This window comes from Cucurbita pepo, chromosome LG03 (genome assembly GCF_002806865.2).
Source record: "Cucurbita pepo subsp. pepo cultivar mu-cu-16 chromosome LG03, ASM280686v2, whole genome shotgun sequence".
NCBI classification, from domain to species: Eukaryota; Viridiplantae; Streptophyta; class Magnoliopsida; order Cucurbitales; family Cucurbitaceae; genus Cucurbita; species Cucurbita pepo.
Window position 1 is genome coordinate 193,635 of NC_036640.1, and position 20,405 is coordinate 214,039.

Consider the following 20,405-nt stretch of genomic DNA (forward strand, 5'->3'; position numbering starts at 1 on the left):
AGGGTGCAGCCTTCAAGTTGCAACATTTTGGTGAAAAGAAGAAAAAAGGGAAAGAAAATGGTGACAGGCCACCAAATAACCATATACCATTAACTGGCTCACAATCCTCCGTCGTTTTGTCCAATCATTTGCTTTCCTTCTTTAACAACTCCATCCGTCCATCGCCCTTCCCTTCTGGATTTGATCTCTGCCTAATATATATATATATTTTTTCTTTTAATATCAACCACATTTTTTTGGGCCCAGCTCGGTTGGGCGTTAATGGGCCTAAAGCCTACTTGGGCCCATGTCGGCCTCATGACATTTTTCACCCAGAAACGAATATAACAATTAATTATACAATCACGCAATGAAGTAAATGTAAATAATTGGAATAATGGAGTTTTAGCGATGACTAAGACTAATTAATTTCAAAATAATAAATCATTTACTCTCAAACCGTAGCTGAACTTTGCAAAACTGCTAAGAGAATAAATCGTAAGCTATTGATCGTTTCTGACTTTGACCGGCCGCCGCTCGTATTTGGACCTCTTCAATGCCTTCCTCTTCTCCAGCCGCGCAGCTCTTCTGGCAGCAGCATCAGCCTGGACCTTCTCGACTACTTTATCGAAGCCAGGAATCTTCCGCTCCAACCTACTGTAAACTCTAGCGCTGAGGTTGGAGAATAACCTAAGCAGTCTCTGCAACAAAGGGACAGAGGTTTCGTTATCCTGACTCACATATCTCTACCAAACTTATAAGAATGAAGCCGTCGTAAGTTAAGTAGTGTACCTTCACATCATCATTCCAATGCCTGATGTATGGAGGCCCAGTCGTGTACGACCCAAGACGTTCACGATGCCATTTCCCACTATATGTTATCTGATCCATTGCTTGCTCCACGCTTAGAACCTCCCATGGTCTTAACCCGGGTAGAATTTTAGCTAACTTGTACCTGCCATACCGCAGATAACAACCACGACGCTGAGTATAAGAATCTAGTGGAGAATGGATATTTAAAGTTGAATTATGTATCCAAAAAAGTTACTGCATTGGCCAACGTTAAGAAGGACACTTCATCCTCAGCTACGGAATGAACAATTGAAGGGAAACGAAGTTACCACCATGGATTTATTGTTGAGGATAGTTGGGAGAGGAGTGCCACCTTGGTTAATTAAGGAGATGATCATGGGTTTATAAGCAAAGAATACCGTCTCCATTGGTATGAGGTCTTTTGGAGAAACCAAAAGTAAAGCCATGAGAGCTCATGCTCAAAGAGGACAATATCTGTTAGTGGTGGACTTCGACTGTTACAAATGACATTAGAGATAGGTGGGCTCGGGCTGTTACATTTATTATAACTAATAAAACTAAAATGGGTGTAATTCATATAAATAGAGATATAGTGAATCGAATGTGGGGTGGACATACCTTAGATCCCTAGGGATGTACTTGTTTGGCATGTGGTCTGCCTCCAACAAAGTTGTCAGCTCAGTTCCACTTGCCCAGAGAAAAAGCGCATGGCTAGGAGTTCTAACTCCTGGCCAAACACCGTCATTAGCTGCTAATACTGCTAGATCTCGTCTCTTGCTCTCTAAAGCCTCTTGTTGCAGTTGCTTGTAGGTTTTCTTCTCTCGTCCCTTAAGAGGAACCCATGGAGGGATGCCTTTCTGCAATTTATGAATAAAAGCAGTGGCAGCAGCGCCGAGTCTAACTGGAAAAACAACCATGAGCCAGTAAACCTCTTTGTAAATAATGACATCTGTTTATAAATCAACTAGATGGGGCCGAAGTCAAACAGGGGATGGCGAGAACAATAAATAGATATAACAAACACAAAATGAGATGTAACAAATACGATTAGAGCATAAAAGTAGGAACCGAGTTAAAGATGGCAGCTAGCCACAAATAAAGTAAGCAGTGATTTGAGTGATATTGACGGGATTTGTGGTTCTCTATATCGCCTCAAGCTTAGCTAGTTTTCCAAGATCTTGTAAAGATAGGAAAAGCTACATAAAGTATTTGTGAACAAGTGTTCTCTACCGTAAACCCAGCTAGTAAAAAACTCCTACATCAGGCAGGGAGCAACCAATTAGAAGCTGGGGTGCATTCCAAAAACAGCATACATCTTGAACTGTAATGTGGTGATCTACTTAAAGACTAACAATAAGTAATGCTCAAATTAAGCATACAACTATTGATGTTACAAATTCAGGGTAAATTTCTTGATACCTTCAACTTCATACTTGCAAGGAGAAATGAAAAGATAACCATAGAAGTTTAACTGACCTTCCCAAGTGGCAATTGCACGCTCCATTCCGTAAACCATGTGAATTGGCGCCCATTCGTCCATGTCCTCCCCCCAGATAAATGTGTCCTTGTCAATAATCCCACCTCCCCAAGCTGTTTTGAGAGTGATTAGTTCCAATGGCCCTCGAGTACGACCTAACCGATCCTTATAGTACCAACCTCCACTCTTCATTATAACTGCAAAGTCAACACAATCATGCTAAAAGCCATGAATACAATACAAGACTAGGAAAGCACTTTCGAATCACTAAGCAACTTCATGAAACTGATCAAACATGACTGAAATGTAGACTATACAGGTTTATCAAACAATGTAAAAGTAAATCCAAGATAAAACGAAGTGCCTATCTAAGAAACTTGGGCAGAAGAACATAACAGGTCTAATATGAGCCCGTTTCATGATGGAACTCCGATAGCCCATGCCAATGTGGCTTCCACGGCTCGATATAGCTCAAGGCAATGACAAAAATGGGAAATCGGCGCGCATTCTTCAGGGAACAACACCAATTTAGACTTACAATCATAGTACCGCTCCTCGAGGCGCTTATATCCAATGGCCTGAGCAACATCGATCGGGCGACCAGGTGGATAAGGTCTTTGCCGGTAGCCCCAAAGCCCCAAAAAGAACTGTCTCGCAAAATCCCAAAACTTATCATCGGATTCTTTTCTCGTTTTTATTGCTTTCCTCGGCATAGGCCGCCCATCAAGCCCAGTTACATGAGGAATTGCCCTCCATAGCTTCCTGTCCTCACGTCTGTATGGATTCTCATTCTCTTTGAGCTCAAGTTCATTGTATTTGGCTGCAATTTTCTCCGCACGTTCCAGAAATTGCACAACAGGGCTATCTCGTATCGCTTTCCAGAGCTTCTCGTTTTTTTCCAGCTCCTCTTCAGTAGGATTCTCTTTCTTCTCAAAAACAGGATCTTCGCTCAAGATTTTCTCAACCTCAGGGGTGTGTCTGTAATCGGGTAAATTTTCGCATTCCCAGTAGAATTGATCTAGCATTTCGCGGTAATACCCTGGTTTTTCGGGTGCTTCCTCTGGTTTTTCGGGTGCTTCCTCTGGTTTTTTCTGCTTCTTGAAGACATTAGAGAGGCTAATTGAAGCAAAGTTCGGGGACGTCGAGGATTTTTGAGACAACGAGTCTCTAAATGCAATGAGATTGAGGGGAGAAATGGGATTAGGACGCCTGGAGAACCAATTCTCAAAGGGGTTGAAGTTGATTGACGCCATAGCCGAGACACAACTCTGCTTAAAGAAGGTGAATCAGTTAGTAAAATGTTGAGACTTGAGGCGATTAAAGTAGGGTTTGGGACCTGCCTGAAGATGGAGGGATTCGCGGAGGAGTCATGGAGAGTGATTGGAAGCGAGTGGATAGACAACACTGAAATTGGGCCACATAAATGGGCTGAAGTGATAAAATGGAATCTTGGCCCATACATAAATTGGCCCAATGGATATAATATAAGCATTGAATAAGGTGAAAATGGCTGATGATTTATTTATTTATTTATTTTTATGTTACATCACAATTACTCTATCCTATGATTTCAATGACATTATTTGATATATACATTCAGTAGAATTTTTCAATTTTACTTTAGTAGTGTTATTAAATGAATTGTGGGTTATTTTCTCTTTGAGGCGGTTATAGTTTGTCGTTGAATATTTCTCTTTTTTTCTTTATGTCTTCGTCTAATGTTGTTTTTTCAAATTAAAAAAGAAAAAAAATAAACAAAATATTAAAAGCATGATCAAAATTTATGGAATTTTTTTTTTATATAATATCAAATAAAGAAAACTTTTTAAAGCGTAGAAATTTATTTGTCGTTAGCATAAAATAAAAGTCAAAAACTGAATATTATAATACTAAACAAAAACAAAAAAAGGAAGACTCGCGGGTTGTCACCAATGGTGGGTGGAGTGTCGAAGCTCGGAAGCTTCAAAACTCTCTTCTCCACCACATCTTTGGAGAGCAATTTGTGTGTGAGTTCAAATTCTCTTGAATTTTCTTATTGGAGAAACTCCTAATATTTTCTGTGTCATTTTCAGTATTTAATTAACGTCGCAAAATTCAAACTAATTGAAAAAATATGTTCTTTGACTATGGAAACTTTAGCAATGCCGATGGTCCCATGACTCTTACATCTTCCTCCCAATTGCCATTTTCACATCCTCATCTCACTATTTATCAGAGTTTCTTTCATAGCTACGTCCATGGAAGATTATTGCTTTCTTCTTAACCTCTGATTTCTTTCTTTCTTGCTTTCTTTCTTTTCTTTCTTTTCTTTCTTTTCTTTCTTTTCTTTCTTTAACAATGGCTATGGGAGTTTCGTTAGCTTGCTTTCTCATATTTGATTTCTATGTTTCTGCTCTTTCTGTTCAACCTTTGTTTGTCTACCATGGATTCAATAATTCAGATCTTATCCTTCGTCAAGGAGCTTCTGTAGAGGCTTCTGGCTTGTTGAGGCTAACCGACAGCACCCAGTTCGTTATAGGCCAGGCTTTCAATCCTAATGCCCACCAGATGTTTGATAAAAGTTCTGAACCAGTTTTAGACGTTTCTTCTTTCAGCACAACTTTTGTGTTTGCCATAGTTCCATCAAGCTCCAGTTCGCGAGTTGGGTATGGCCTCGCCTTTGTTATAGCTCCATCGACCACATTTCCAGGTGCTGCAAGTGAACATTACTTGGGATTATTCAACTCCTCCAACAACGGCGACGCTTCCAATCATATCTTTGCAGTCGAATTCGATACTCTTAATGGCCACGACGACCCTCGAAATTCGAAGGGAAACCATGTCGGAATCAACAAGAATGGCATGCGATCAAATGCGTCTGAAGCGGCTGAGTATTCTGACTATGGCTCTGATGTGAAAACGGAGGTGTATTTGGATAGTGGTGATCCAATCCAAGCTTGGATTGACTATAGTCGCCATAGTAAGGTTGTGAATGTCACGATAGCTCCTACAGATGTGGACAAACCAACTGAGCCATTGATTTCATATCGCATAAACCTGAATTCAGTTTTGAAAGAGACAATGTTTGTTGGGTTCTCTGCATCAACCGGAATAGAAACAAGCTTCCACTACATTTCAGGTTGGAGTTTTGCTATCAATGAACAAGCACCTGCGTTAAATGTTTCTCAGCTACCAAAACCACCAAAAATGGACATTTCTCCGCCGTCAAAATTCAATCCTCTACTCACCGTTGTTGTACCAATATTATCTGCCATGACATTTATAGGAATTTTGTTCTTAGCCTCTTTATTCAGAAGAAGAGTACGAGATGACAGCCTTGAGGAATGGGAAAGAGATTGTCCTCACAGATTTGGCTATAACGATCTTTATAAAGCCACAAAGGGATTTAAAGACTCTGAGCTCGTTGGATCAGGTGGCTTTGGCTCAGTATACAGAGGTGTCTTGCCTTCCACTGGAAGTGAAATTGCTGTGAAGAAGATAACACGAAATTCGACTCAGGGAATGAGGGAATTCGCTGCCGAGATCGAAAGTTTGGGCCGATTACGACACAAGAACTTGGTGAATCTCCAAGGATGGTGCAAGAAAAAGAATGATCTTCTCTTGGTTTATGACTATGTTCCAAATGGAAGCTTGGATTCTCTCCTCTACCATCCAAAACACAACTTTGTGCTGAATTGGGAACAAAGAATCAACATCCTCAAAGGCGTTGCTGGTGGATTGCTGTACCTACACGAAGAATGGGAGCGAGTAGTGATCCATCGAGATGTTAAGCCGAGTAATGTGTTGATAGATATCGACATGAATGCTCGATTAAGTGATTTCGGTCTCGCGAGGTTATACGACCACGACCAAGTATCGCATACAACCAGTGTCGTTGGCACCATTGGCTACATCTCACCCGAGTTGGCTCGCACCGGAAAAGCATCTAAAACCACGGATGTGTTTGCGTATGGAGTTCTAATACTTGAAGTGGCTTGTGGAAGAAGACCTCTAGAATCAGATATATTCATATTGGTAGATTGGGTAATGGAATGCCATGAAAGAGGGCGTATTCTGGACGCAGCCGATCCGAAGTTGAGTGCAGTTTATGACATGAATGAGATGGAGATGGTGCTGAAACTTGGGCTTCTATGTTCCCACTACAACCCTGAAGCAAGGCCAAGCATGAGGCAAGTCACGAGATATCTTAATGGAGATGACCAAATTCTTTCTGTTCATCCTCCAAATTATTCTCAACTTACCTTCCAATCTAGCTCCGGATTCACTCAATTCATTCCACCGTCTTCGCGGACTTCATCTGCTAGTTTTATCTCAACCTCCATAGATCTAAGCAGGTAAACAATTACCTTTTCTATTTACTTTTTCTAACTTCATCCATGTAAATCAATATCATTTACATACCCTAATAAAATTGTTTCCATATGTTGAACTCAAATTAGCCCACGATCATTTACTTTTTTTGTCAAACAAATCTTTGAATTCAATTTATAGTAAATCATTTAATTTTACGTCAAATATCTAAATACCGTTAATTTATTTATTGTATAGAGAAGTAGAATGATTCTATTTAATAGTTTTATCTAACAAGTAAAGAAAATTTAATATTATTATTATTATTTATAAAATCCAAAAGTCAAGTGTTGAAATTATCAATCTAAAGAGACCCTTATCTTATCTCTAAGTGATAAGTGAAGGTCAAGAGATGGGCGTATTGATATCCGATAAACCAAGTAATTTCCAGAAATAAATATTCCCTTTCAAACTAACTCCATGTTTTCAGCGTTACTTTTGGGTTCTAAATTGTCAACTAAAAAGGCTATAAAGCAAAGCAAAATTACTAAAATGGGCTAAGTAATGATTAGGAGTCTAAGCTTCATTATTACTCACTATATTTAAAAAAAAAAAACTAGTGGGTTTTGAATTTTGATAAATAAAATAATATTATATTACAATCATTCAAAAATCAAGCATGTGGAGAAATAATGATGTCATAGTGTGATTATATGGTGCCTCGTTAAAATACTCCTTATTTTACTAAGTCAAGCAACAAAATAAATAAATAAATAAATATATATATATAGCACTTGAATTTAGATTTTTAATAGTGTGACGCAAACTTACGCTTTAAAAAATAAATAAAAGAAGACCATTAACATAATAGCGATGGCGATAAATCCTAACTGAATTGGTCAATACTCCAACATCTCTGGCCCTCTTAAGCCCCTCAAGCCCAAAAGGTCTCTGACATAGGCCCAACGAGCCCTATAAATTAAAAAAAAATGCAAAATTTCCGTTGCCGGGACTTGAACCCGGGTCTTTCGGGTGAGAGCCGAATATCCTGACCAACTAGACTACAACGGATTGTTGAGATCAATGGTTACATAAAAAATTAAAACACATTCATTTTACGTTAGGCCCAACCCATTTGTTAACTCGTTAAGGGGCCTCAAGCCCTAATCACAAGATAATAACTTGTGTACGAAATTAAGAAAATATACATAAATGTTAATTTTTTAATTTTAAATTATACAAAAAAAAAAAAAAAAAAAAAAAAATCCATAGTTTTTAATTATATTCATCAAATTTCAAAAGATTATTTTTTACTCCTGAACTTCAAATATATTTCATTAACTTTTCTAATAAAATAATATTTAATTTATAGGTGTTAAATATCTTCCTAAAAAACGTCCCTAGCAGGAACGGGATACCCTACAAAGGGGCAAGACTAGCATTGACTTCCATTCCATTATTCTGTTCAATGTTTGTATATATTATAAAGGTTAGTTCCCATTTTCTTGTTCAACAATCCTAAACTATAAACTTGTTTTTATTTTCCATCTCTAATTCTATTATCATTTTTTTAATTATATATTAAATGAGCTGACGTCTCGTAGTTTAAAAATAATTGTCAATATTAGTTTTCTTCATTATAGGAGATAAAGAATTTGTCCACTTATGATTATAGACACATAATATTCAAATTAAAAATTATATAGTTGCACCTTATTTATTGTAAGCCTATTTATTTATTTAATTTATACAAACGGAGTACAACTTAAATGAATATTTAAATTTTAAATTACAAACAATAAATTGACGGTTTATTGTTTTGATTCTAATGGTCATTCTTAAATATTAATAAAGACGGATGTGGCTCTAAACATAATTCTTGAAAAAAAAAAAGAAAATTATTTAAAATTATATTTCCACGTTCGGGTTGAACTAAAAAAAATGTAGAAAAATTAAGCGTTGTATTTATATTTCAAAGTAAATGGTTGAGTTATGTTTGGTAATTTTCTATTCTAAAATATGTCTATGAAATAAAATAAAAATAATAATTATAAAATATTTTTGATGTATTTTGTTTGTTATTTCCTAGATGAACTATTCAAAGTTGGCTCTTAAAAGAATCCAAATAATTGAGATAAAAATATTGAAAAATAAAAATCAGTAATTGATATAATTAGAGGATGAAAATCATAGCGTTTATTTATGTTTAAAGTAAAAATTTATAGATTAATTTAAAGGATGATATAATTATGAATTATGATTTTAATACTGAAGGTGGGAAGATGGAAGTACTCCGCGGAGGCAGGAGGAGGAGTATAGAGGAGGAATATAGGGTCAAAACGGCACCCACTCGGCTCCAGTTGATACCATTTTTTATGCGACTCCGCTGAAAAAGAACTCAACTACTTCCAATTTCTCACCCCATTCCTTCAACATCCTTCAAATCTCGCTATCAGCACTTCAATTCCTAGAAACCCACTTCTCATACCCTCCAAATTTCCTTCCTCCATCAAATTTCAAACTTCATTCTCCAACCTCTCACTTTCTTCCAACCCTCAAAAAATCACCAAATTCCTGATGAACAACACCGCCCAGCCGGGAAACATGGCCGCCGGATCCCCGCCATGGCTGAACACCGGCGACAACTCTTGGCAAATTACAGCCTCCACTCTCGTCGGACTTCAGAGCATGCCTGGCCTTGTGATTCTCTACGCCAGCATCGTCAAAAAGAAATGGGCTGTCAATTCTGCCTTTATGGTCCTCTACGCCTTCGCCGCCGTTCTAATTTGTTGGGTCCTCGTCGGTTACCGAATGGCCTTTGGCGACCAGCTGGTTCCTCTGTGGGGCAAAGGGATTCCAGCTCTGACCCAAAGTTACCTAATTGACCGAGCTAATATCCCTGAGAGTGGCAATACAAACAACGATGGAAGGGTAACGCTCAGAATTGAACCCAATATTCCGATGGCTTCGCTTGTGTATTTCCAGTTCACTTTTGCTGCGATTACGGTGATTTTACTGGCTGGCTCTGTTCTTGCAAGAATGAACATCAAAGCTTGGATGGCGTTTGTTCCTCTTTGGGTAATTTTCGCATACACCGTCGGAGCATATTCTGTTTGGGGCGGAGGGTTTCTCTTTCAATGGGGCGTAATTGATTACTCCGGCGGCTACGTGATCCATCTCTCTTCAGGGATTGCTGGCCTGACCGCCGCTTATTGGGTAATAGCAAAAACCTGAGTGAATTTGATTTGTTTTCGAACAGGGTTTTGAATTGATTGGCTTTCAACTGTTTGGTCAGGTTGGGCCGAGGATTAAGAGTGACAGGGAGAGGTTTCCGCCCAATAACGTACTGCTGATGCTGGCCGGAGCAGGGCTGCTGTGGATGGGATGGTCTGGATTTAACGGCGGGGCGCCGCACTCGGCGAACGTGGTCGCGTCGATAGCTGTGCTGAATACGAACGTGAGCGCCGCGACGAGCCTGCTGGTGTGGACCATTTTGGACGTGTTGTACTTTGGGAAGCCATCGGTGATTGGAGCCATTCAGGGTATGATGACTGGCTTGGCTTGCGTTACTCCCGGCGCAGGTAATTTTTGTAATGTTTTTTTTAGCTTACGTGTAATTATAATTAAATTAGGGGGTTTTAATAAATATAGAATTAAATGAGGGTATGATATTAATGATATTATTAATGTATATTACATTTGACTCGGATAATTATATTGTTTATAAAATTAAATTGTCAAACATTTTTAACAAATAAATGGAAACAGGAGTAGTGCAGACGTGGGCGGCTATGATAATGGGGATTCTGGGAGGGAGTATTCCATGGGTATCCATGATGGTCCTTCATAAAAAATCGAGTTTCTTGCAAAAGGTAAAAAACCAAATTTCAACCATTGTTGTTATAATTTACATAATTACATATTTAATATTTTATTTTAAATTTTGTCAAATCACGTGTAACAGGCTGACGACACGCTCGGCGTATTTCACACGCACGCGGTGGCGGGAATGATGGGCGGGCTTTTAACAGGGCTTTTAGCCGAGCCCACTCTATGCGATCTATACCTACCGATAACCGGCACACGCGGAGCCTTTTACGGCAAAAACGGCGGCGTTCAATTCCTGAAACAACTGGCCGGATCCGCGTTTATTATAGGATGGAACGTAGTGTCTACGACCATAATACTCCTCTTTATTCGGCTGTTTATGCCATTGAGGATGCCTGACGAGGCACTTATGATCGGCGATGACGCCGTCCACGGCGAGGAGGCTTATGCTCTTTGGGGCGACGGCGAGAAATTCGATCCCAGAAGGCACGGCACTGCGGGGAACAATATTGAAGAAGGAACGGCCTCGCCTTATATCCATGGTGCTAGAGGAGTGATAATCGAGTTGTAAACATTTTTAAAGCCTGCTTTGGTTTGATTCGAGTGCGTCTTGAATGTACATAATTTTAGTGGGGCTTAATTTTTGTTCCGAAGTTTATTCCTGGTGTGGTGACATTCCTCTGTTATTATGGTGACATTCCTCTGTTATTATGGTGACATTCCTCTGTTATTATGGTGACGAAGATTTAATGCACAAAATACAGAGTTTTCTCCTCTCCCCTGCAGCTCCATTTCAGATAAGAAAGTGACAAAAAAGAGTACAAAAAGTTGAATGTCCCGTCCCATGATCAGAAGATCGCCATTAATACAGCTTCTCCCAGCACGTGCCCTTCTATTTCGTCCAACAGCTTCTCCTTTGTCGGCTGCAAGTCAAGGCACGGAATCATTAACCAAAAGATGGAAAGGAAATGATTAGACGCTCATCAATTTTAATTTTTAATATTAATATTCCTGGGCTATAATTGACCTTATTGCCGAGGTTCATCTCATCGTCCAAAGCGTAGAGCTTGAACTCAAAGCGGTGGCCAAGTGAGGGCAAAGTGGGTACACGCCACCCAGGGATTTTATCGTCGTTGTTGCCCTCTTGGATAGCCGCATAATCCTTACCGAGCCCCTGTTGGTTCCCAGAGAAATCTTCGGGAAGGCCCTTCAAGCTTGGCGGTATGTTCACAACCACCCAAACAGTCCACGGCACAATAGGGCCGTCCGGGTTCGGCGCGTCGATGTCCTGCACCACAAGTGCGAGGGTCTTGGTCCCTTGAGGCACGTTGTACCATTCCAACGGCGGAGATCTATTCTTCTGCGCCCCTTGGCCTTCTGATGTGTACTTTCTTGGCAACCTTCCTTCGTGGTCTATTGCTGAAGACGCCAGCCTGAACTCCTCGCTGTCGGCCATGGTCCTTAGCTTCTTCTTCTTCTTGTCTGCTGCGTCATGGGAATGCCCCTTTTTTATAGACTTTCTTTGGCTCTTGGCCACGTATCTACCCACTAAGACATAGAGCCAGAAGCTTCGAGATGGCGACAACACGTTACCTTTAACGTGGCAAGCGTAGACTGTTCCAAGCGGAATGCGGTTTATACTTTTTTATTTAGTGCCCGGTAAAGTTATGTTTTAATAAAATATAAAATACTATAAAGTAAATACGAATGATAATATATTATGAGGAGATAGTTACACAGGGAATGATCAAACCTTGAATTATGTACAGAAGAAAGGCTCTTATATTCTAAATAATAGAATCTCAAAAAGAATGGAAAGTATGAACTTTTGATGATTGAATTTTTCTATAGAAATGTAGAATGGGAAGAAGATGGGGAAGGTGAAGGGACGCATGTACATCGAGGATCATGAATAACCTTCTTCCTGTAGATATCAAGTTTGGAACAAAAAACACAATATGGCCCTTCAAACTCTGCGGATCTTTCTTCACTTCCTTCATTTTCATACCCAACAACAGCAATGTAATCCTCATCTTCACTATCATCATCTTCTTCTGCTTCGATTTTGCGTTCACTGGAAGTCAGGTACATGTATCCCATCAATGGAAGAATGACCAGAATAATTTTGTCAACCGTTTCGTCCGACCATTTTCTTGCGACATCCAAAAACATAAGAGGAGCAACAACTGCAGCTGCTCCTACTCCGAATCCAACTCCAATGAATATGAATTGCCAATCAGCATCAGCTGCTGAAGATGACTCCGAGAATCTTGTGTCTGAAGTTGAATGGGTGGTGGTTTTGCATTCCTTCGCCAAAGGGGCTCCGCACAATCCTGGATTACCCGCGAAGGAATCTGGTGAAAATGTTTGGATTTGAGGGCCATTCGGGATCATACCAACCAACAGATTGTAGGAGAGATTCAACACTCCTAGAAACGAAAGTTTTGCAAGCTGTGCAGGGATTGTGCCACTAAGCCTGTTACTTGAAAGGTCTAGAGAACCCAGCTGACTTAAATTTCCTATGGATGAAGGAATTTCACCCGACAGAGAATTGTGTGACAAGTTGAGAACATAAAGCGCTCTAAGTTGCCCCACTTCTATAGGTATCTGCCCATCGAAGGAATTGCAGGAGAAGTCGATGGATGTGTAGACTGTTAGAATTTTTTGGAGCTCCACGTCCAGACCTTTGCTCGTAATAGTTACTGTGTCTTGATAGTTCACAGAACTGAATTTGAAGAAATTAAAACGAAGGTGGTTAGCTCTTGACTTGCTATAATCTTCCTCATTCACCATTGCTTTCCATTTTACTATGCACTTCCCAGAAATACTGCCATTGAAGTTGTTTCGAGATATGTCCACAATTTGCAGGCTCTTCCAGGTGCCATTGATCTCATGACATCCAAACTTCCCATGAAATTTATTCGAGCGAAGAACAAGCACCCGCAGAGTGGATATGTTCTTCAATGGGCATGGAAAGACATCTTGTATCTGATTATTCCCAAGGTCCAGAACCTCCAACTGTCGGCAATTGGATAAAGATTTCGGTACCTTCCCTTCGATGTTGTTTACGCTTAGATCAAGAGTCCTCAGACTGCAAGTAACTGGAAATGTATTAGGAATGGAGCCATTCAAGGCGTTTCCTCTAAGGTTTAGTACCACAAGATTATCAGTCCTCTGAGTTAGACATTGGGGAAACATGCCACGCAAGTTATTACTAGACAAATCCAGTACTTGAAGACTTGTAGCATTGCATATGGATTCCGGAATACTTCCTTCAAAAGAATTTCTTGAGAGAGACAAGAAAACTGTAGACGCGAGGTAGTTTCCAACCGCAGGTGGAATAACAGAACTGAAACTGTTATTGGAGAAATCCAAATAGGAAGCAGATGGGGGGAAAACCGAGAGTGGCCCTTCAAATACGTTGGAATGAAGGTCAAGAAGATAGAGACGGGAAGAAAGATCGTTTGGAGATCCTTCAAAAGCAGCTAGAGAGTTGCAAGAAAGATTTAATTGAGAAACAGTTCTGAGTCCCCAAATCCAAAGAGGTACTTTTCCTTGAAGTTCATTATCAGAGAGGTCAAGAGAGTTGAGCAGAGATTGGTTTTTCAAGAAGTCAGGGAACTTTTTTAACTTACAAGAGGCCAACTTCAGTGTGGTCATTTGAGGAAAGGTAGAACTTGAATTAGTGCTCTCTGTTTCGACTGACAGGCTGTTACTTGAGAGTTCAAGTCTTGTTATGTTCTTAAGCTGCTTGAACATGTCCAGATTCAATTTTCCAGTAAAATTGTTGAATGAAAGTGAGAGAATCTTAAGACCTCGAAGTTCAAAAAACGACGATGGGAATGGTCCCTCTAACCGATTGCTCTCCAAAGTAAGGGTATCAAGTAAGAAAGAAGACACGTTGGAGAGCTCATTCAAACTACCATTAAATTGGTTGTTGCAGAGTTGAATCTTCTGGATTGCGGGAAGATGGAATATAGATAAAGGAACATTTCCAGCGAGGGAATTGTTACGCAAGTCAAGGTTAACAAGATTGGAAAGCTCTTCCCATTTAGTGGAAAGCATGGAACCATTCAACCTATTATGAGCAAGGTTTAAAACAGTAAGATTCTTTAATAAGGATAAGGATGGGATTGGACCAACAAATCTGTTGCTCGAAAGATCCATATATGTGAGTTGTGTGAGCTTTTGAATAGAATTTGGGATCGACCCACCAAAGTTGCAACTCGTCAAGTCTAATCTGGTTAAGTTCTTATAATACCCAATACAATTTGGCAGTTCCCCAGAAAAATTGGTGTTACGAAGCAAAAGAACTTGAAGGGATCCATTGAATTGGGAATCTGGAAGAGAACCTTGCAGCAACATATTCAGGGATAAGTCCAGAGTTTGGAGAGTTGATACCTGGAATATTCTTTGGGGGAATTCTCCAAATAATCTTGAATTGCTAAGATGCAGCGAAGTCAAATTAGGGAAATCTGCAAATTCCTTGGGAACCGGTGAGGAAAAGTTGTTGCTATCCAGACGAATTTCTGATAGATTTGGAAGCTTCGCAAGGGAAGAATCGAGAGGTCCAGAAAGTGAACAGCCGGACAAACTCAACGCTCTCAGATTATGCAGCGAAGACGATAAGGCCTTGCACCATTCACTTCCTGCAGCTGATAAATCAACACCATCAAGATATAGAACTCTCAAATTGCTCAGATTATGAACAAGAGTCGTCAAATTTGGGTTCTCGAGCTTCAGTGTCGAAGCTTGAAAAAGAGACGAGCTAGTGAGATCGAGCATAACCAACCCTGTTAAGCTTGAAATCTCAATAGGAATCTGGCCTCCAAATCCAGAATTAGACATATTCAGCACACTCAAACTCGAAAGCCTCTCAAATCCGGACGGCATCGTGGAATTGAACCTGTTGAAAGCCAAGTTCAAAATTCGCAAGAACCGAAGACTGAAAAGACTACTGGAATTATCAATCCCTCCAGAAATCAACTCATCGCTCAAATCAAGACCAGTAACACAGCCGTCAACACAGGTAACACCCTTCCAAATACAGTAATCGACACTTTCATTCCACTGAACCAGTTTCACGGACAAATTAGATTTGTACGTGAGATTATTCCTGAATTCGAGCAACAGAGACCGCTGATCCTCAGGGCATCGTCCAGAGACCACAAGATTTCCTATGCTAAGTAAAATCGAGGAATTGAATATCAAAAAAATGCATGAAGATATCAGATTTCTCATCGGGGCCGACTACTGGAAAGGTCCATACGGATAAGAAATGGGGAAAGTGGTGTGAATTAGTAATGAGTTTAAGGATGTTCATAAGCCACCAGGTTGACCTCCAGACATGTGTGGGTTCGGCAGGACCAGAATCCGAATGCGAAGAAACAAATGCGGGAAGACGAAGAACAGAGAGGAAGACGAAGAATGAAGAAAAAAGAGAAATTAGGGGAAATGGCATTCAAGGACGGTGGAATGGTCAGCGATGGAAGCGCATTCAACATAAACCGCGTCTATGTGAACCCAATACCAAAATTTCCGCCGCCGCAACGCTACGGATTTCATTTTTCTCCTACCTATACAACATTACAACGTATTTTACTCCATTCTCCTCGAGTCTTCTAGTATTTGGAGCTTAAAAAATTCATTTTGGCCATCAATTTTAATAAAAATAAATTATTTATTCTTTAAATTTTTGTTTATAAAAATTTATCTGAAATTATCGTGCAATTTATAAACAATGATATTTTCACATATATAATTTATTAATTTATCATTATCCTTGCTATTATTTTGAAATTTAAATTAAATTAAATCATTACTACCACTATACTTTAGAAGAAAAAAACTATTTCATTTTTTTTAAAAAATAATGCATATAAATTATTTTTAAATAAAAAAAAAAACAAGTCTGCGAGGTTGTCGGCTTTTAGTATTAGTTCACCAATATTTCCATGAGTCAACAATCATTAACAAGTAATTTTTAGTTATGTTACCGAGATTAATCAATTTATTATTTTACAAATGAAAGGTAGGCCTATTTTATTAAATTAAACATAAATTATTTTAAACTCAATTAATTTGTTCATTGCTTTTAAGTATTCAATTTGAGCTATAATAGAGATTTCATATTTTCAATACATATTTATTTTAATAAAAAAACGGCAAAAAAAAAAAAAAAATAAATAAATAAATAAATAGTGGCGACTTGATCACTCAACCTTAATGGGCCAATCACACAAATAACAATCATAACTTACAAATATGGCATAAAATTCATCGGCTATGTAAAAAGGTCAAAAAGCATTATTTTTATTTCAATCAATTTTCATATTTGCAAAATCATATTTAAAATGCAGTTACTCCAAGATAATTTTTCCAAAATTTATAAAATTAATATTTATAATCTAACTTTAAAAATAGGAATACAAAATAGCATTTTAAACAAAAAGTAATCTGAACGTTTCCAAAAACTTGAAACAAGTTTAAGAAAATTTTATTTACTTTTATAACGTTAAACCAAAAGTTTAAAATAACTATTTTGTTTATTTTTATAATTTAGTTTATTTGTTCGACTGTGACCTTTTTTGGAACGTTATTTAAAAGTATATAAATCTCAAATCCACATCAGAATTAATTCGAGTTTAAGTGAAGTGACCGCCACAATTCATGAATATGATATTTTAAAAAAGGAAAATTCAATATCAAATAAGATTTAAACCCTTTTCTTGATACCAAAACCTAAAGCCGAGGCCCATCTCATCAAAGTATCGGATTTTTTCTCCCAAACCCAAAGACCGGCGATTGCACCCGTGATCGCACCTGATATGAATCCAAAGGTAATTATTATGTATTTCCATTCAAATTCATTTTCTGAAACTCCCCCTGCTGAGGTTCTTGTATCTGAAGATGGTCGAATATCAGTTTTGCATTCCTTCGGCAAAGGGGATCCGCATAATCCTTCGTTACCTACGAAGGAATCTGGTGAAAATGTTTGGATTTGAGGGCCGATAGGGATCTTACCAACCAACAGATTGTAGGAGAGATTCAATACTCCTAGAAACGATAGTCTTGCAAGATCTGAAGGGATTATGCCATTAAGCCTGTTATTTGAAAGGTCTAAAGAACCCAGCTGACTCAAATTTCCTATGGATGAAGGAATTTCACCCGATAGAGAATTGTGTGAGAGGTTGAGAAGATAAAGCGCCCTAAGTTGCCCGACTTCTATAGGTATCTGCCCATCGAAGTGATTGCAGGAGAAGTCGATGGATGTGAAGATTGTTAGAATTTTTTTCAGTTCAACGTTCAGACCTTTGCTTGTAATGGTTACTGTGTCTTGATAGTTCACAGAACTGAATTTGAAGAAACTAAAACGAAGGTGAATAGCTCTTGACTTGCTATAATCTTCCTCATTCACCATTGCTTTCCATTTTACTATGCTCTTCCCAGAAATACTGCCATTGAAGTTATTTCGAGATATGTCCACAATTTGCAGGCTCTCCCAGCTGCCATTGCTCTCCTGACATCCAAACCTCCCATGAAATTTGTTCGAGCGAAGAACAAGTACCCGCAAAGTGGATATGTTCTTCAATGGGCATGGAAAGATGTCTTGTATCTGATTATTCCCAATGTCCAAGACCTCCAAATGACGGCAATTGGATAAAGATTTCGGTAACTCCCCTTCAATGTTGTTTCCACTTAGATCAAGAGTCCTTAGACTGCAATTAACTGGAAATGAAATAGGAATAGGGCCATTTAAGGCGTTTCCTCTGAGATTTAGTACCACAAGATGATCAGTCCTCTGAGTTAGACATTGGGGAAGCATGCCACTCAAGTTATTACTAGACAAATCCAGTACTTTAAGATTTATAGTATTGCATATGGATTCCGGAATACTACCTTCAAAAGAATTTCTTGACAGAGAAAAGAAAATTGTAGACGCAAGGTAGTTTCCGACCGCAGGTGGAATAACAGAACTGAAACTGTTATTGGAGAAATCCAAATAGGTAGGAGATGGAGGAAAGAACGAAAGTGGCCCTTCAAATTTGTTGGAATGAAGGTCAAGAAGATAGAGACGGGAAGAAAGATTCTTTGGTGATCCTTCAAAACCAGCAAGAGAGTTGCAAGAAAGATTTAATTGAGAAACAGTTCTGAGTCCCCAAATCCAAAGAGGTACTTTTCCTTGAAGTTCATTATCAGAGAGATCAAGAGAGTTGAGCAGAGATTGGGTTTTCAAGAAGTCAGGGAACTTTTTTAACTTACAAGAGGCCAACTTCAGTGTGGTCATTTGAGGAAAGGTAGAACTTGAATCAGTACTCTCTGTTTCAACTGACAAACTGTTACTTGAGAGTTCAAGTCTCGTCATATTCTTAAGCTGCTTGAACATGTCTAGCTTCAATTTTCCAGTAAAATTGTTGAATGAAAGTGAGAGAATATTAAGACCTCGAAGTTTAAAAAACGACAATGGGAATGGACCTCCTAACCGATTGCTCTTCAATGTAAGGGTATCAAGTAAGAATGAGGACACGTCGGCGAGCTCATTCAAACTACCAGTAAATTGGTTGTAGCTGAGATGAATTTTCTGGATTGCGGGATGATGGAACAGAGATAAAGGAACATTTCCAGTGAGAGAATTGTTACGCAGGTCAAGGTTAACAAGATTGGAAAGCTCTTCCCATTCAGTGGAAAGCATGGAACCATTCAACCCATTATGGGCAAGGTTCAAAACTGTAAGATTCTTCAATAAGGATAAGGATGGGATTGGACCAACAAATCTGTTGCTCGAAAGATCCATATATGTGAGTTGTGTAAGCTTCTCGATAGAATTTGGGATGGACCCACCAAAGTTGCAACTCTCCAAGTCTAATCTGGTCAAGTTCTTAAAATATCCAATAGAATTTGGCAGTTCCCCGGAGAAATTTGTGACACGAAGCAAAAGAACTTGAAGGGATCCATTGAATTGGAAATCTGGAAGAGAACCTTTCAGCAATAGATTCAGGGATAAGTCCAGAGTTTGGAGAGTTGATACCTGGAATATTCTTTGAGGGAATTCTCCAAATAATCTTGAATTGCTAAGATGCAGCGAAGTCAAATTTGGGAAATCTGCAAATTCCTTGGGAACCGGTGAGGAAAAGAAGTTGCTATCCAGACGAATTTCTGATAGATTTTGAAGCTTCGCAAGTGAAGAATCAAGAGGTCCAGAAAGTGAACAGTCCGACAAACTCAACACTCTCAGATTATGCAGTGAAGACGATAAGGCCTTGCACCACTCTCTTCCCGCAGCTGATAAATCTACACCATCAAGATATAGAGCTCTCAAATTGGTCAAATTGTTAACAAGAGACGTCAAATTTGGGTTCTCAAGCTTCAGTGTCAAAGGTTGAAAGAGAAATGAGCCAGTAAGATCGAGCATAACCAACCCTGTTAAGCTTGAGATCCCAATTGGAATCTGTCCCCCAAATCCAGAATTAGACATATTCAGCACACTCAAACTCGAAAGCCTCTCAAATCCAGACGGCATCGTGGAATTGAACCGGTTGAAACCCAAGTTCAAACTTCGCAAGAACCGAAGACGGAAAAGACTACTGGAATTATCAATCCCACCGGAAATGAACTCATCGCTCAAATCAAGACCGATAACACAGGCGTCATCACAGGTAACACCCTTCCAATTACAGTACGCTACACTTTCATTCCACAGAACCAGTTTGACGGACAAATCAGATTGGTATGTGAGATTATTCTTCAATTCGAGCAACAGGGACCGCTGATCCTCAGGGCATCGTCCAAGCACCATATTAGTTTCAATTGGAAGTAATATCGACCATATGGGTATGAGAAAAAGGCATGAAAGTAGCAGCAGCAGATTCGCCATTGGAATGGATAGCCGTACAGAAGGGGACGAATTTTGAAGAAGAGAAACGGCAATGAAGCATGATGATTTAGTATGGGGAAAATTTTGAAGTTGCTTCGACGACCAGGCACATTGACCACAAGTTTGGGAGTCGTCTCGCTGCTA

General features: G+C 39.1%; 6 protein-coding genes and 1 non-coding gene across 9 annotated transcripts; 2 read left to right on the plus strand and 5 right to left on the minus strand.

Annotated features, from left to right (window-relative positions):
* Window positions 1–319: 319 nt before the first annotated feature.
* On the minus strand, window positions 320–3,643 carry LOC111790960 (protein TIC 56, chloroplastic). Of its 3 annotated transcripts, none has more exons than XM_023672104.1 (5): window positions 2,808–3,643; window positions 2,269–2,466; window positions 1,411–1,693; window positions 772–934; window positions 320–680 (listed from the first exon to the last, which is right to left on the minus strand). In XM_023672104.1, the coding sequence occupies exons 1-5, from the start codon at window positions 3,520–3,522 to the stop codon at window positions 483–485; spliced, it is 1,557 nt and encodes a 518-aa protein (XP_023527872.1). In that variant the 5' UTR covers window positions 3,523–3,643; the 3' UTR covers window positions 320–482. The 3 variants fall into 3 exon arrangements, 2 of the variants coding, with proteins under 2 accessions (XP_023527872.1, XP_023527873.1); XR_002814599.1 differs by lacking the exon at window positions 320–680 and adding an exon at window positions 1,028–1,286 and having other exon boundaries at window positions 811–934; XM_023672105.1 differs by lacking the exon at window positions 320–680 and having other exon boundaries at window positions 841–1,286.
* A 550-nt stretch (window positions 3,644–4,193) lies between these two features.
* On the plus strand, window positions 4,194–6,684 carry LOC111790130 (lectin-domain containing receptor kinase VI.4-like). Its single transcript, XM_023670957.1, has one exon. The coding sequence runs from the start codon at window positions 4,607–4,609 to the stop codon at window positions 6,605–6,607; it is 2,001 nt and encodes a 666-aa protein (XP_023526725.1). The 5' UTR covers window positions 4,194–4,606; the 3' UTR covers window positions 6,608–6,684.
* Window positions 6,685–7,557: 873 nt separating this feature from the next.
* On the minus strand, window positions 7,558–7,630 carry TRNAE-CUC. Its single transcript has one exon. It is a non-coding gene; the product is annotated as a tRNA-Glu (tRNA).
* Window positions 7,631–8,876: 1,246 nt separating this feature from the next.
* Window positions 8,877–11,104, plus strand: LOC111791901 (ammonium transporter 2-like). Its single transcript, XM_023673414.1, has 4 exons — window positions 8,877–9,775; window positions 9,855–10,140; window positions 10,328–10,431; window positions 10,524–11,104. Exons 1-4 carry the CDS (start codon window positions 9,137–9,139, stop codon window positions 10,956–10,958), a joined length of 1,464 nt encoding a protein of 487 aa, XP_023529182.1. The 5' UTR covers window positions 8,877–9,136; the 3' UTR covers window positions 10,959–11,104.
* Window positions 11,105–11,137: 33 nt separating this feature from the next.
* Window positions 11,138–11,886, minus strand: LOC111791902 (UPF0098 protein TC_0109). The gene is made up of 2 exons (XM_023673415.1): window positions 11,415–11,886; window positions 11,138–11,310 (listed from the first exon to the last, which is right to left on the minus strand). The coding sequence occupies exons 1-2, from the start codon at window positions 11,841–11,843 to the stop codon at window positions 11,236–11,238; spliced, it is 504 nt and encodes a 167-aa protein (XP_023529183.1). The 5' UTR covers window positions 11,844–11,886; the 3' UTR covers window positions 11,138–11,235.
* Window positions 11,887–12,232: 346 nt separating this feature from the next.
* On the minus strand, window positions 12,233–15,628 carry LOC111791556 (receptor-like protein 12). The gene has a single exon (XM_023672943.1). The coding sequence runs from the start codon at window positions 15,626–15,628 to the stop codon at window positions 12,233–12,235; it is 3,396 nt and encodes a 1,131-aa protein (XP_023528711.1).
* Window positions 15,629–17,096: 1,468 nt separating this feature from the next.
* LOC111791898 (receptor like protein 42-like) lies at window positions 17,097–20,279 on the minus strand. Its single transcript, XM_023673411.1, has one exon. The coding sequence runs from the start codon at window positions 20,259–20,261 to the stop codon at window positions 17,103–17,105; it is 3,159 nt and encodes a 1,052-aa protein (XP_023529179.1). The 5' UTR covers window positions 20,262–20,279; the 3' UTR covers window positions 17,097–17,102.
* Window positions 20,280–20,405: the final 126 nt, after the last annotated feature.